This window comes from Phyllobates terribilis, unplaced genomic scaffold, assembly GCF_046119375.1.
Source record: "Phyllobates terribilis strain yellow unplaced genomic scaffold, ASM4611937v1 Scaffold_4__5_contigs__length_816908805, whole genome shotgun sequence".
NCBI classification, from domain to species: domain Eukaryota; kingdom Metazoa; phylum Chordata; class Amphibia; order Anura; family Dendrobatidae; genus Phyllobates; species Phyllobates terribilis.
In genome coordinates this window covers 654,664,459-654,680,569 of record NW_027362764.1, presented here as the reverse complement: position 1 = coordinate 654,680,569, position 16,111 = coordinate 654,664,459, and the positions used below count along the sequence as shown (strand labels likewise).

Here is a 16,111-nt window from a genome sequence, read left to right as displayed (position 1 = left end):
GGCGTAAAAAATAAACTCTCAGGTTAGGGTTGGTCTAGGGTTAGGGCTGGGTTTGGGGTTAGGGTTGTGATGGGGTTGGGATTTTTTTCAAAAGTAAGAAAAAAAGATGACGATATGGCGACTAGTGTTGAGCGCAAGTGCTCGCTACTTGAGTTTGCATTGGGTGCTCTGGTATGCATTGAGTATCGTGGGTATTTGAGTGACATGCTCGAGTCTCCGCCCCATATGATTCGCAGCCAAAAAAACTTTGCGGGGATCGCCAGCCATGCACGAGCGATCCCCGCATGTTTTTTTTGGGTGTCTAATAACCGTGAAACATGCGGAGCAGGGACTCGAGCATGTCACTCGAGCACACGCTGTACATGGTGCATACCTGAGTACCCGATGCAAACTCAAGTAGCGAGCACTTCCGCTCAAGACTAATGACAACTTATTCAATATGATGACCTAATGTTATCAAATTCTGTGTCGTACCTCTGGGTTCAAAATGTTCACTATACACCTTAATAAAATCCTTGAGGGGTATAGTTTCCAAAATGGGGTCACTTGTGGGGGAGCTCCACTGTTTAGGCACATCAGGGGCTCTCCAAACGCGACATGGTGTCCGCTAACAAATTGAATGGAAAATCGGCTCAAATTGTTAGCGGACGCCATGTTGCGTTTGGAGAGCCCCTGTGTCCCCAAACATTGGAGCTCCCCCACAAGTGACCCCATTTTGGAAACTAGACCCCCCAAGGCACCTATCAAGATGCATAGTGAGCACTTGGAACCCCCAGGTGCTTCACAAATTGATTCGAAAAAGTGAAAAAAAACCCACTTTTTCATTTTTATGAATCAATTTGTGAAGCACCTGGGGGTTCTAAGTGCTCACTATGCATCTAGATAGGTGCCTTGGGGGTCTAGTTTCCAAAATGGGGACACTTGTGGGGGAGCTCCAATGTTTGGGCACACAGGGGCTCTCCAAACGCAACATGGCGTCCGCTAATTATTCAAGCAAATTTTACAATCAAAAAGTCAAATGGCGCTCCTTCCCTTCCGAGCCCTGCCGTGCGCCCAAACAGTGTTTTTTCCCCACATATGGGGTATCTTCGTGCCCAGGGGAAATTGCACAACAAATTTTGGGGTCCATTTTTTCTTGTTACCCATGTGAAAATAAAAAAAATTGAGTCTAAAATAACATTTTTGTGAAAAAAGTTAAATGTTCATTTTTTTCTTCCATATTCCAAAAATTCCTGTGAAGCACCTGAAGGGTTAATAAAGTTCTTGAATGTGGTTTTGAGCACCTTGAGGGGTGCAGTTTTTAGAATGGTGTCACTTTTGGGTATTTTCTGTCATAAAGACCTCTCAAAGTGACTTCAAATGTGATGTGGTCCCTAAAAAAATGGTTTTGTAAATTTTGTTGGAAAAATGAGAAATTGCTGGTCAACTTTTAACCCTTATAGCTCCCTAACAAAAAAAAATTTGGGTTCCAAAATTGTGCTGATGTAAAGTAGACATGTGGGAAATGTTATTTATTAACTCTTTTGTGTAACATATCTCTCTGATTTAAGGGCATAAAAATTAAAATTTTGAAAATTGCAAAATTTTCACAATTTTCGCCAAATTTCCATTTTTTTCACAAATAAACGCAAGTGATATCGAAGAAATTTTACCACAATCATGAAGTACAATATGTTACGAAAAATCTTTCTCAGAATCAGGGGGATTCGTTGAAGCGTTCCAGAGTAATTACCTCATAAAGTGACAGTGGTCAGAATTGTAAAAATTGGCCTGGTCATTAACGTGCAAACCACCCTCGGGGGTAAAGGGGTTAAAGAATTATCTACACCTATAATTTTAAGGCAATGTTTGTCCTGGCTTTCGTGGTAAAGTTGGACACCATGCTCAATCTGGTTTTTATTTTCTACAAAATAATGACATACAGTATTTCTAGGGAGCAGTGGCCGATCCCATTCACTTGAATAGAGTTCTGTTGCAGTTTTGCCGTTTTCTGCACAATGAGTGGCCTGAAGCAACACTCTGCAAAGAAAACTTAGAATGAAAAGCAGAACTAAGTCACCACTAAGTCCCTTTGGGTTTATATGCACATGTAGTCCTGTCCAGGGACAGATGAACTCATCGGTGCCTTTATTGTGTCCTTCCATTGCCTGAATCTTGAGAAATCTATTGGTTAAGTACTATGGATGGAAGAATGAACTTACCGAAGATCTGACTCCTTGAGTTATTAACATTCTTGGCGCCTACAAAAATACCATTGAGTTCATCTTTCACTGAGCTATATGTGCACAAAAATGGTTTATTGAATGGGGGGGGGGGTGTCAAACTTACTCACAGAGCCTTTTAAGGATTGGATGGGAATCCAGAGTTTAGGCCAATACTTATGATTAAGTAATTGCATGTTTTGGTAAAAATGTATTACTTTATAAGATGAATCTAAGGGGCAACGTTTCTCCTTGCGGAGAGCAACATGTTAAGCATGTCACGGTGGGGAGACTTTTAAAGCTGCAATGCTCCTATGGGAAGTATGCAAATTGCCTCTTCAGAGAGGAAGAGGACCAGAACTATAGTGCCATCTACAGGAAGTAGCAATCCTAAAAGTCAATAGTGACCCTTTAACGAGCCTTATCACTTATCATAGACTTAATATTAACTAACAGGCCAGACAGAATAACTGAGGTGCAGGTCGGGGGGCACCTGGGAAATAGTGACCACAGCATTATACAATTCCACATGTGCTTCAGTAGGGAGCCCAGCAAGGGAATCACAAAAACACTGAACTTCAGGAGGGCAAAGTTTGATCAGCTAAGAGATGCCCTTCACCTTATAGACTGGGATAGTATCTTTAGTAATAGGAGCACGGATAGAAAATGGGAAATTTTCAAAACAGTCCTACATAGTCACTGTAGAAGGTACATACCTTATGGGAATAAAAGGGCTAGAAATAGGAGGAAGCCAATGTGGCTAAATAAGGAAGTCAAGAGGGCAATGAAAAACAAAAAAAGGGCTTTCGGTAAACTTAAACAAGAAGGCAGCGAGGAAGCGCTAATATCTTATAGGGAAAAAAACAAAATCTGTAAGAAACAAATAAGAATAGCAAAAGAGGAGACAGAGAGACTAATTGCCACGGAAAGTAAAAAGAATCCGAAACTATTCTTTAACTATATAAACAATAAAAGGATTAAAACTGATGGAGTTGGCCCATTGAAAAATAACCTGGGTAAAATCATAGAGGGCGATGAGGGTAAAGCAAACCTACTCAAAAGCTTCTTCTCCACTGTTTTCACAAAAGAAAACAATTTATCGGAGGAAATGCAGAGTGATAAAGTAAACCCTCCACTAAATATCACCCACCTAACCCAGGAGGAAGTTCAGAAACGCCTAAATAATAGCAAAATAGACAAGTCACCAGGCCCAGATGACATACACCCCCGGGTTCTAAAAGAATTAAGTAATGTGATAGACAGGCCGCTGTATCTTATATTCAAGCACTCTTTATGGACAGGGACTGTCCCACTTGACTGGCGCCAAGCAAATGTGGTACCAATATTCAAAAAGGGGTCTAAAAGTGACCCTGGGAACTATAGACCAGTCAGCTTAACGTCTGTTGTGGGTAAATTGTTTGAAGGATTTCTTAGAGATACTTTTGTAGAATATCTTAATGATAATAACTGTCTAACTCCATATCAACATGGATTCATGAGGGATCGCTCCTGCCAAACAAACCTGATGGCCTTCTACGAGGAGGTGAGCTTACAGCTGGATTGGGGAGAGTCAGTGGATGTTGTATACCTTGACTTCTCCAAAGCGTTTGATACTGTGCCACACAAAAGGTTGGTATATAAAATGAGAATGCTTGGTCTGGGGGATAATGTATGCAAGTGGGTAAATAGCTGGCTGAGTGATAGAAAGCAGAGGGTGGTTATCAATGGTGTAAGCTCAGGGTGTGTCAGGGTTACTAGCGGGGTGCCTCAAGGGTCTGTCTTGGGCCCTATATTATTTAATATATTTATTAATGATCTAGTGGAAGGGTTGCATAGTAAAATAGCAATATTTGCAGATGATACTAAACTTTGTAAAGTAGTTAATACAGATGAGGATAGGGCACAGCTACAGGAGGATTTAGATAAATTGGGGAGTTGGGCCAAAAAATGGCAAATGGGGTTCAATGCCGATAAATGTAAGGTCATGCACATGGGAAAGAAAAACAGCAGTCACCCATACATATTAAATGGGAAACCGTTGGGGAAATCTGACATGGAGAAGGACCTGGGCGTCTTGGTTAATAGCAAATTAAATTGTAGTGCCCAGTGTCAGGCAGCAGCTGCGAAGGCAAATAGAGTCATGGCATGCATCAGAAGAGGAATAGGGTCATATGATGAGAACATTGTTCTTCCTCTGTATAAAGCGCTGGTAAGGTCGCACTTAGAATATTGTGCACAGTTCTGGGCTCCGGTGCTCAGGAAAGACATATTGGAGCTAGAGAGGGTACAAAGGAGGGCGACTAAGGTAATAAAGGGAATGGAGGGACTAGAATACCCAGAGAGGTTGTCAAAATTAGGCCTATTTACGTTGGAAAAGAGAAGGCTTAGGGGAGACCTCATAAACATGTATAAATACATCAGGGGGCAGTACAGAGATCTCTCCCATGACCTGTTTATACCAAGGATGGTGACAAAGACGAGGGGGCACACTATGCGTCTGGAGGAAAGGAGGTTCCTGCACCAGCATAGAAGGGGATTCTTTACGGTCAGAGCCGTGAGACTCTGGAACTCTCTGGGAGAGGAAGTGGTGATGTCCAACTCACTTAATGAGTTCAAGAGAGGCCTGGACGCCTTTCTTGAGAACAATAAAATTACATCTTATGCTTAGTGATAGTTAATTAATCCAGGGATTTAATCTGACTGCCAGATTGGAGTCGGGAAGTGAATTTTTCCTCAGTGATGTAAATTGGCCTATACCGCATGGGTTTTTTTTGCCTTCCCCCTGGATCAACGCTGCGGAATAGCTGCAGTGCACAAGAAATAGGCTGAACTCGATGGACGCTTGTCTTTTTTTCGGCCTTATAAACTATGTAACTATGTATATATCACATGACTTAGGATAGAAGCCAGAACCAGAAACTCAATTTGCGGACACTGTGTTTCGGTGAGGAGACTTTTAAAGCCTCAATGCTCCTCTGGGACTGTGACATGCTTAATACTGTATGTCGCTCTGCACAAGGAGAAATGTTACCCCTTAGATACAGTCTGACGCCTATCACCCAGTCAAACCAGAACTCACACTTTGCACTGACGAGGGGCAGTACCCTGAAACACAGTGTCTGCAAATTGAGTTTCTGGTTCTGGCTTATATCCTAAGTCATGTGATAAGGCTCATTAAAGGGTCACTATCGACTTTTAGGATTGCCTTTAGGTGGCACTGGAGTTCTGGTCCTCTTCCTCTCTGAAGAGGCAATTTGCATATTTCCCAGAGGAGCATTGCGGCTTTAAAAGTCTCCTCACCGTGACCTGCTTAACATGTTGCTCTCTGCAAGAAGAAGTGTTACCCCTTAGATACGGTCTGACTCCTCTCACCCAGCCAAACCAGAACTCACACTTTGCACTGACGAGGGGCAGTACCCCGAAACACAGTGTCTGCAAATTGAGTTTCTCGTTCTGGCTTATATCCTAAGTCATGTGATAAGACTCTTTAAAGGGTCAGTATTGACTACTTCCTGTATGTGGCACTACAGTTCTGGTCCTCTTCCTTTCTGAAGAAGCAATTTGATTATAAGATGAAAAAACACCTACTTAAAGCAGTACTCCAGCATTTCTTTTTATTTCAGCACTGGATTGGTGCTACTAATGTAAGATCCCTGCATCTAATATTATACTCACAACCCACTGTCTTCAGTTCTTTCTGGTGCCGCTTCACTTCAATCCTGCCATCTTGTGATTGCAACTCCTGACTGACCAGAAGTCAGAGGTAATGGTCTCAAATTCTCAATGCAAATCTATGACGAACAACACGAGTCTCTCATAGACTTGCATTGAAAAGTGACTGTCAGAAAACAGTAGAGCGATCCGACAAGTCACAATCTGCTGGAGACAGATCAGAGTGGCGCAGATAATAGAGGAAGACGGCAGCTGGTATGTGTGAGAGCAGGCGCTGGGACCTTATATTAGTGGCACCACTCCTGCGTTGCAAAAAAAAAACACTGGAGTGGTGCCTTAATAACAGTCCAAAATGGTGGTGAAAATGCTTAGCTATCACATGACTTTGATAACTTGTCATTAAGAAAGTAACAATGAATTATGCATTGTACCAAGAAGAGTCCATATACTATATATATAAATATAAATATATGTATAAATATATATATATTATAAAAAAATATATATTATATAAAAATATATATAAATATATGTATATTGTCACTAGTGCATTATCTGTAACTGCAGTAACACTGGGATATGTCACAATAAAATGGTCCAATTGCATAGAAACTGGCCTAGTCAAAGACCTAAATTAAACCTGAGCCTAGAGCTGGTTTCACACGTCCATGTTTAGGGGTATAAATACAGACCCCAATGCACAGACTGGAGACCTGTAGCCAGTCCACCTATTGCGGTTTATACTTGTGCCGTGAAACATGGATGTGTGAAATTGGCCTTACATTGATTAGATGGGATCTCAAATAAGTTAAAGGGTTATTTCCATCACCTGTCTTACTATTTTTAAAACTCTTATTATTTAAAAAAAAAATAAAAGCATAATTTCAAGGCGGTCTGAAAAGGAAATATATCTTACCATATACTCCATATTAGAAGCAGGAGGGTAAACTTCACCTCTCAGTTTATTGTGTAAGTCTAGGATAAGCTTCATGTCACTCTCCATAATGGCTCTTTTGCCTCTATGCTTTGCAACCCACCACTCTCCATCCTCATCCATATATTTTTCCAAGAGGCCTTCTAATTGGGTGGCATTAGGAATGAGCATTGGAGCAACTGTTTGAACTATGAATAGCAAGACAGTCCGCCGGAGCCATTCTTGTGTTGCACAATTCATGATGAGAGGTCTTCAAACTCTTCTAGATTGAAATCAGATTTAAAGTTGCATATATTTATTCCCAAAATTACACCTGCAGAAAAAATACAATCAATGAAGCAAATTGTATTACAGAATATACCGCTCCATAATATAGAAATGATAAAAAGAGAAAATGCAGAAACAAATATATATAAGTCAAACAGTATAAAATAAAAAAGAATCAAAAGGAAACTATCACAGCACAAAGAAATAACCTAATTGTGCTGTAAACAATTAAATGGGACTGTTCAGCTTTGCTTCATCTAACTAGCTCATCTCTGCTACGTACCTTAATGTTTCAAAAATATATGTATTAAAAAACATAAAATAATACCGCCAAAGGAGATTTGAATGCCATACTAAACACTCTCCTGTAACAGAGTGACGAATACTACTGTAACTCCAGACACACTTCTGCTCTGCCAAGACCCCTGGGCACTCCTCCTGGATCCACGTGGTTAGGATGTCAATCAGCGCTGCTCCTGCATATCCATAATTACACCGGCTATCCACAGGACCTCACTGCAGCAGCTCATTAAATGCTCTGCGCCACAGGAAAAAGAAGCAAGGAACAACTCTCATAGCACAAGGTCATGAACTTAGTAAATGAACATAATAAAAGTCAGAGAACAACAAGAATAACAACATTATGATCTCTAAAGATAACCCATCGATGCATGACTTATCCTGGTCTGCCAGGAATTCTCAATGTTGCAGCTTAGCCCTTCATCAGGTGCCCTCTTTAGAATCGGTATAGTCTCATGATAAGTAGTAAGATGAAATTACTTGAAAACCACAATTTAACCCATACATTAACAATACAACGTAGAAAAATAATAAACATCGATAACTCTCTAAGAAAAGACAATACAATATGTATTCAAGCAGTCCTATGTAAATCTGTGGACCATGCGTAAAACTTCTTAATAAAGTGAAGTGAAACCTTTTTTAAGACACCAGAAATTGCTTTGAAGAGTGGACTTGTCAAAGTTGGCCATTATGTATGTATGGAAAAGCTGAAAATCTGTCACAGGCAATGATAATAGAGTAGTCTTCTCAGAAAGGTTTCACTGTATTGTTCCAAGTGTAAACTCAGCTCAGCTGCATCTGAACAATTCAGCCCTGCTGTGTTTGTAACACAATGATTTGTTTCTTACACTTTTTATACATTTAATTTTCCACGTATAAATATTGTAATGATACACTTTGACATTTTGACCATTCTTAAATTACACTTCCCCGTCCCCCCTCCATTGTAGATACAAATTAATGACAGTCATTTAAACCTAGGAGTTACAATGTATCCCCGTGTGAAACGCTTGATTAATTTATAGTCTTTGTCTTCCTGATCGATTTTCTGTTGGCTCAGATAAATGTTCAACAAGACACATTCATTGCAAAATTTTCCATGATTGTGAAGCCAATCCCATTCATCTGAAAGCAGTTGTTTCTGCAGAGTGAATATGGATTTATGCAAGTCCCATTCAAATGAATGAAACAAGCTGAAGAAAGTCCTGAAAAAAAATCTTCCCTATTTTTTTTTTATATTTAGATCATATACAGCAGAAATCATTCTGACCCATACTGCAGCCATGGCGAATTGAAGAATAGTATTGACAATTTTGGCCATTTTGAGTTCTATAGTGCCCGGCAACGCGATGGAGTCTTAATTGGGTCTTATTGTGCCAGTTTTAGGTCAACATAACTTTCCGTACTTGTCTTGGAAGTAATAAGACTGCAGTGCCAAATGCTGCAATGTACGACCCAACCACAAAATGCTGAGTGGATAGATTCAGCTGCTCAGAGGAGAACAGATGAGAGCAGAACTGTTTATATACAACTTTCAAGAATTCAATGAATTCCGTCTGCATACTTTCTCCGTGCCTTTGTAGGAAATCTCCCACAACTATTGCAAAGTTCACACATGCAATCCAGAAATAATATAGTATCCAAGTAAGAAGTCCACAGTTCTAGACAAGTGCCATACATTCACATGCTCCTGAGTTTAGCCCCATACATTCATAAGCAGCTGAGTATAGCACAGCCATAGCCTTGTACAGAGAAAAGCAGAAAATAGAAGAAGAATAACTAGGTGTTGAATGGATACTTACCGCTTGGCGTGGGAAGAAGTCCAGGGCTGATCAGCGACTTAGTACCAGGGGCTCTCTGTGCTTGGGATACAGCACTTGCAGCAGAGCTTGTCACTCAGTAATCGCACCGGATCAGAGAGCGGGGCTTTCAAAGCAGATCCTAGCTATGGAGGAGGAGGAGGAGTCGGAGGAAAGTGCATTGAGCTCTACCCCCTCTTTCGTCTTGATTGTCATGTGCTTTTTGTGCAAGTGTTCAGGTGGGTGGTCGAATATGCTGGGAGCACAGGATTAATACTTGTAGTTTCTGCACAGAAATAGAGCGCTGCTAGGTGCTGAGCTGTACTTGCTCGAGAGTGACCGGATCGTGGATGTGATCTCGTTTGCATTAAATAATTAAATATTATTTTAAAAACAGATGTAAAAAATAAAGTTTAGGACTCATTCAAACGTCAGTGATTTTACGCAAAAACACGACCGATGTTTATCAGCGTGTTGGATCAGATTTTCATCAGTGTTTGGTCAGTTTTTACCATCAGTTTTATCAGTGATTTTCTTGTATGAAAACAAATGAATAAATTAGAAAACTTCTCCTACTCATTGCAATGTTAATCTTGGACAGCACACAGACGGCGATGTGCGCTCTTAGTAATTTTTAGTGACTAATAGACTTGTACGGGTAATTTTGGCCCATTTTATTTATTATTTATGCTACTCACTTATATAGCGCTATTATTTCCACAGCACTGTACAGACATTATCATCGCTATCCCCATTGGGGCTCGCACTCTAAATTCTCTATCAGGATGGTTTTGGATTGTGGGAGGAAACACGGGGAGAATATACAAGCTCTTTGCAGATGTTGTCCTAGATGGTATTTGAACCCAAGACCTCAGCGCTGCAAATTAAAAGTAACGTAGTAACCTAGTAGACGTTAACTCTCCCTTTTATTTATTATAATCTCTGGAGGCTGAGTTCTCTTCCGGGCAACATCCTCCCCATAGCCTGGAAGAGGTAATTTACCGAAAGTGATAAAACATAATTTATCAATAACAAGGTATCTGATATGAGACATATAGGGAGGACGTTTTTTCAGTTGTCTATAGCCTGTATGCCCATATTAATAGTTTAGATAGGTCAAATGTGGAGACAAATGCCCTTTAATTCTGCTCAATATTAAGTGATAAAAATTAATATAATGAGAAGAATTAAGTTTGGCTGGTTGTTTTGTCCCTCCACAGCAGTCACAATCTCTCATGTGGCCCCTTGCGAAAATTAATTGCCCACCCCTCATTTATATGGTAGTAATGTTGCCCAAAATTCATATATTCAATATTCACATATAGGTGCACTCAAAATGCGGTTTCACATGTTTGTAAGCTAGTACAATGCATTTATAGCAACCTGCTCCTCTATATTTATGTTATTTTGCTAGTAAGTGCTGATCAATTTTGTTTGTTGCATATATCCAGTATACAGACTGATGAAAAATATCAGCTTGTGTAATGTTAGAACGGGCATTAGGCAAGTTTTATATACATCGCTGTGGTTTTCTCTTTCTTTATTGTGATGGCTAATATATATAAGAATTCAACCACAGGTAAGTCTAATTATTCATTAAACAGGTATCCAGCAGACAGTTGACTTAAAAAGGTTGTTACTTAACAAATTAAACCCCTTCCTATGTCATGCTCTTAACAATGGCACCACACAGAAGAGAAATGTTACAAGATCTGAGAAAGAAAATAATTTTTTTACACAAGAAATGTGAAGGCTACAAGAAGATCAGCAAAGCTTTACTTATCAGTCAGAATACAGTAACAAAAGTGACACAAAAATGAAAAAAAGATGGAACTGCAAACATCTCACAGAGAAGTTCAGGCCAGCCATGGAAGTTAACACCTAAACAAGAGAATCTTCTGATGTGAAGGGTTGAAGAAAATCAAAAAGCAAGTTCAATGCAGTTAGCTAAAGAAGTATAAAAGTAGTAGCTAAAGAAGGAGAAATCCAAACCGGGGTAAACGTTTCCCATGTCACAATACGGTGTACATTGCATGGGAATGACATGCATAAATGTTGTCCATGAAAGAAGTGTGGCTCCCCTGTGGTTTCAGTCGCCACAGAGGTACTGCATCTCACCCAGAGGTGTGGTATCCCACTCTCAGGTAAGGATAGAGTGCTGCCCGGGACCCTAACACCTGCATCCAACACATCCACTTCAGTAGGGCAGGACGAGATTGCTCCTGAGGGAGAGCACAGTCCCTGGTCCCTGGCTGGAGAGGAGGGGAACCAAGTGAAGGAGAACCATGTAGTGGGTGTGGGTGGAGGAAGCAGATTAGGGGAGCACCTGAAAGGAAGCTGAATAAAAAGGGGAACCATCTTAGAAGGACAAGCCAGTCAGAGGAGGAAAGTGAGGGGAGCAGAGGCTCTGCAGGAGCTCTACTCCGGAGGCGGGCCTAGTGAGAGGCCCAGGGGAAGGAGAGAAGAGAGGAGAGGGAGCAGGAGAAAGGCTCCAGGAACAGAAGGGATCCCAGGGGTACGGGCAGTGCTGGAGGCCACCCGTATGCCCGAATCTGCCAGGCGGTGGAGGGATCGAGCCGCAGAGGGGACCGGCCCCTAAACTAGTGGAGAACTACAAGGCTCAGCTATGAACCGGAGGCTGCTGTACTTGTAAGGAGCAGTGGCTACATCCGCAATTATATTGCCGAGAAGGTGGCCACAGAGGGTCCAGGGGACTGCAGGTCGCCCGACAAGACCCGAGCCTACCGGATTTGGACACTGATTGTGAGGCACAGGGCAGGAGGGCGAGACACAGCGCAGGAAGATGACTGAGGAAGATACATAGAAGGGGTCCTGTCAGGCACTCTTGAACTACCTGAGGGATTGCTGAACCCCAAACTGGTGAACGCAGCACGACGTGGGAGTTTGTAGTCCATAACCTGTAACCTGAGGAACTTATCAACTGTGAGTAAACTCGGAAGACTGCACCCCACTGTCTCTGTGATTACTATCTGCGCCATCACCCCTGCACTACAACGCCCAGCACAACCTATACCATCCACACTGCCCTGGAGCTAAGCTCTACCTGTGGAGAGCCACACCAACTTTGCTGCACTAACATCAGCTCCAGAGGACCTGCTCCGCAGTGGCGGCTCCCTTTAGCCGCATACCACAGGTGGCGTCACGAACTTTGTATATAAACTATAATCCCCTGTAAATAATCCCCTTTTTATTGACCACCCTGGGTCACGGACCGGGTCACCGCCACTGTGACATCCCCCATAGCAACGACCGGCCCGGCACCGAGTACCCCACGGCCCAGGGGGTGCGTCAGAAGCAGCTCCTAAAAGCCATGCATAAAATAGCCCACATACAATTTGCCAGTGTCTATGCTGAAATATATATATATATTGTGGAATGATTAGACCAAGATAAATGTTTTTGGAACTGATGGCTTCAAAACTGTATGGTGTAGCAAAGGAGTACAAAGAGGAGTACAAAGAAAATTGCATTGTACCTACATGAAACATGTGGGGCTGCATGAGTGCTGTTCGTGTTGGGGAGCTTTGTTTCATTGATAGTATCATGAATTCACAGATGTACTGTTCAATATTGAAAGTGAACATGCTACAATCACTCTGTGCCCTTGGTAGACATGCACTTTTTCAACATGACAATGATCCAAAACACACATCTAAGGCAACTGTTGCATTTCTGAAGAAAAGGGGGAAAATGATTCAGTGGCCAAGTATGTCTCCTGATCTGAACTCAACTAAAACACCTTTGGGGAATTCAAGACAAGGTGAGCATCATTCTCCATCTAGCATTCAGGCTCAAAAGAGGTCAATCTTGAAGAATGGAAAAAGATGTTGCAAGATGTTGCCAACTTGTTCATTACACGCCTATAAGACTTGGTGCTGTCCTTAAAATTCATGGAAATAAAATCATACAAAATACTAGATGTAATTGTTTTTGATGTTGCGTGTATTCATTTTTACATCAGCTAATAAAATTTAAACTGAAGATTTTTGGAATGAAAGTTATATTAACCTTACTTTCATTTTATGGGTTAAAAATGTTCTATAAAACTCAGCATTGTCAAAATTTTGGAAATTGTTCTTGTATTCAGTGAGATATTGATTAAAATCTTACTTTTCAAATGGGTGTATTCATTTTTACTGAGCACTTTATATCAGCAATCACAGTAAAAAACAGTAAACCACAGCTATGTATCCAAAGCTCGCCTACTCTACTGGAGGATTTTTGGAGGGAATAACCCTTTATAGAAGAAACAATTCCCTTTGTCAACTTGTCTTCTGCTCCCTGGTGATATCACAATGGCATCTCTCACCCATGGGTTCTGACGATACAATAGATGATGCACTACCCAGTATTTTCACTAGCTCCTCATCACTCTTTTTCTGTCCTGCAGCCTACTCTCTAATGAATGACAAGACCACTCCAGCCTCCTGCCCACCAGCAACACCAATATTTTTATAATGGGAAAGCACTGGCTAACTGTCTCATAAGACAACTATAGGTTTGCTCGGCAGACACTTGGAACAATCACACTCCGGGTCAGTGTCAGGCTCTTCTTGGGTGTTTTTTGACAATGACATCTCCTCCTATTAGCTGAAAGGTTTGAAACTAGCTTGTACTGTAAGCTACCTTGACAAGACATGCTGGGGGTGCTATTTATCATGGCCTACCAGCCCATGCAACCTATGTCAGTGTACCTAACATGCCTAAATTGTTTTCATTTAAATTATGTCATTGCAAATACAAAAACAGCAGCAATATATTGAGCTCTAGTATAGATCTGATCATTATTGGATCTTGAAGCCACCTTCTTTCACTTGGATTTTGCTCTGTAAAAGGGATCATTCCACACTTGCCATGCATCTTGTGACGATGAGTCACTTCTCATTGACAAGCCGTAAGTCGAGATAGTCAAGGAGTCAGAGGTCAAAAGACAGAAGAGTACATCATAAACAGAGGGAAGAGATGAAGAAGTAGTCAGGTAACGGTCCGAGTTCAAAATACCAGAAAGATAGATGATCCGAACAAACAGGGTTAAACAGACAGATGGTCAGAATGAGGTTCAGGGTCAGGCAATGAAAGATCATCAAGCAAAACACTAGGCACAGAGAAAACCAACCACACTTAGCTGAAGCTACCTCTGGCAGAGGTCTGAGACTAACAGCCCTGCTAAGGAGCCAAGCAATCACCTGGGACAATGAACATCTGGAGACAGCCAGCACCTCCCAGTCTCAGATTGGATAGCTGAGCTATCAATCAAAACACTGACAGCTCAGCATGACTGGACACTGAGCTGTGAAAGTACTGACAGCTTCAGCGTGCCACTGTACCAGATTGGACGGCTGAGCCGTCAGTAACTGCATCCTAGACACACTGAGGGGAGAAATCATGACAAATCTACATGGTATTAATTAAAGCCTAATGCTTTCTTAATGCCCCTATTGTTAGGGAAAGTCTCTAAAACTGGGTTCATAGATGGTCCAATTGAAAAATTGGAAATCACATGCACAAACAGAATACATGATTGGATCCGTGTGCAGCTTGTCCATATTGCAGACAGGTGTTGGAGTTGTCTTCCATTGCATGCACTATTCTGAAAGGGAAGAGCTATAGCCAGGTTTATATAAGACTGGTAAGAAGGGCATCATTTTGTAACTGAAAGAATTTGAATCTGCCCACTCTCCTTATTATTTCCTTTATATGTATCAGGAATCACCCTTGTGGTTTACAGGGAGAAAGGGATACAATTATTTATATATGCTCGGTACCTGATTATTATGTCCTGTACAATTGGTCTGCCTCATTTATTTTGGTTGGTGTTATGGACATTATGTGCAGGTACTTGACAATCAGTTTATACTAAAAAAGATAAAATTCATGGTGGTAAGAAAAAAAGATTCAGAGTTTTGGGCTATAAGATATCTGCTTTAGAGAACTGAAGTCCTCTAAAGGCCGACCCTGGGGAACGAGTTATAGTCCGGATTGTTTGATATACAGTATTTACCCTAGCTAATCCACTGTAGTTTACAGGTTTTGGATCAGTGCTTTTATGAGCCTTGGTAAGGTCGGGTTGTCAAGGACTCAATTTTAAAAGAATTGTTCCATTTCTATATTCTGTGTTTTCTCTTTAATACTTACATTCTGTGATTTCAAGAAATGTCAATAAAGGAACAAAGACTGTGACCATTCATCTTTCGATTTTGCATTGTGGCACTATGTGTATTATATGTTGATTCTCGATAAGTGAGTGGTCAGGCAGAACTGGTTTGCCGTGGTCACATTATGTGTTCAGAAAATCTAAGGAATGGGGTATTCCAACAGTCATATCACTTAATAGTAAAATAGTAAGTATCCCTGAGTTTATTAGCCAAATCTAATTGAAAATCGGTGAAACAGATTGAGCACACATTGATATAATCGTGATAATCAATGTATATAAAATTGTCTGCACCAAACAATCTTCTACATGAACTGGACCTTTTGAATCTGACAAATGATGGTGACACATTGGCTGTTGTAAGAAAAATGCAGTGTGGATCACAATAAAATACAAATGCAAAACCATGGTGGCACTGAATCTATCAGAACCAAGGTATTCTCTCATCTAGCTAATAGAAGAAGGTCCTGAAAGGGTATATAGAAAGGGCATGAGAAAGGATTGTATAGCTGTTGCAAACCCTGTTTGTCAGTTATTGTCATAATTTATTACACCAGTGAACTAGATCACAAAAACATGTTCAACAAAAAATATATGGTGTGATTGAAAGAAATGCCAAAAAGAGAAAAAAAATCTTGGCATATAACAGACTGCTTAGACTTGAGTCATCCCTAAAGCTCTGACATTTCATTGAACCACAGGGATGCCAGGCTTGGGTAGCCTCAGCTAAGGTCATTGCTCATTACCTCTGAATAAGAAA

The 16,111-nt window shown here is 41.0% G+C and overlaps 1 protein-coding gene across 1 annotated transcript in view; it reads right to left on the bottom strand.

Moving 5' to 3' along the window:
• CRISPLD1 (cysteine rich secretory protein LCCL domain containing 1) overlaps window positions 1-9,338 on the bottom strand; it is a 148,312-nt gene extending 138,974 nt beyond the window's left edge. The window contains exons 1-2 of the mRNA XM_073679457.1: window positions 9,180-9,338; window positions 6,790-7,120 (exon numbers count right to left, since the gene is read on the bottom strand). Of these exons, the coding sequence (XP_073535558.1) occupies window positions 6,790-7,047 (258 nt within the window). The 5' untranslated portion in view covers window positions 7,048-7,120; window positions 9,180-9,338. The remainder of the gene's footprint in view (window positions 1-6,789; window positions 7,121-9,179) is intronic.
• Between the last annotated feature and the right edge of the window lie 6,773 nt (window positions 9,339-16,111).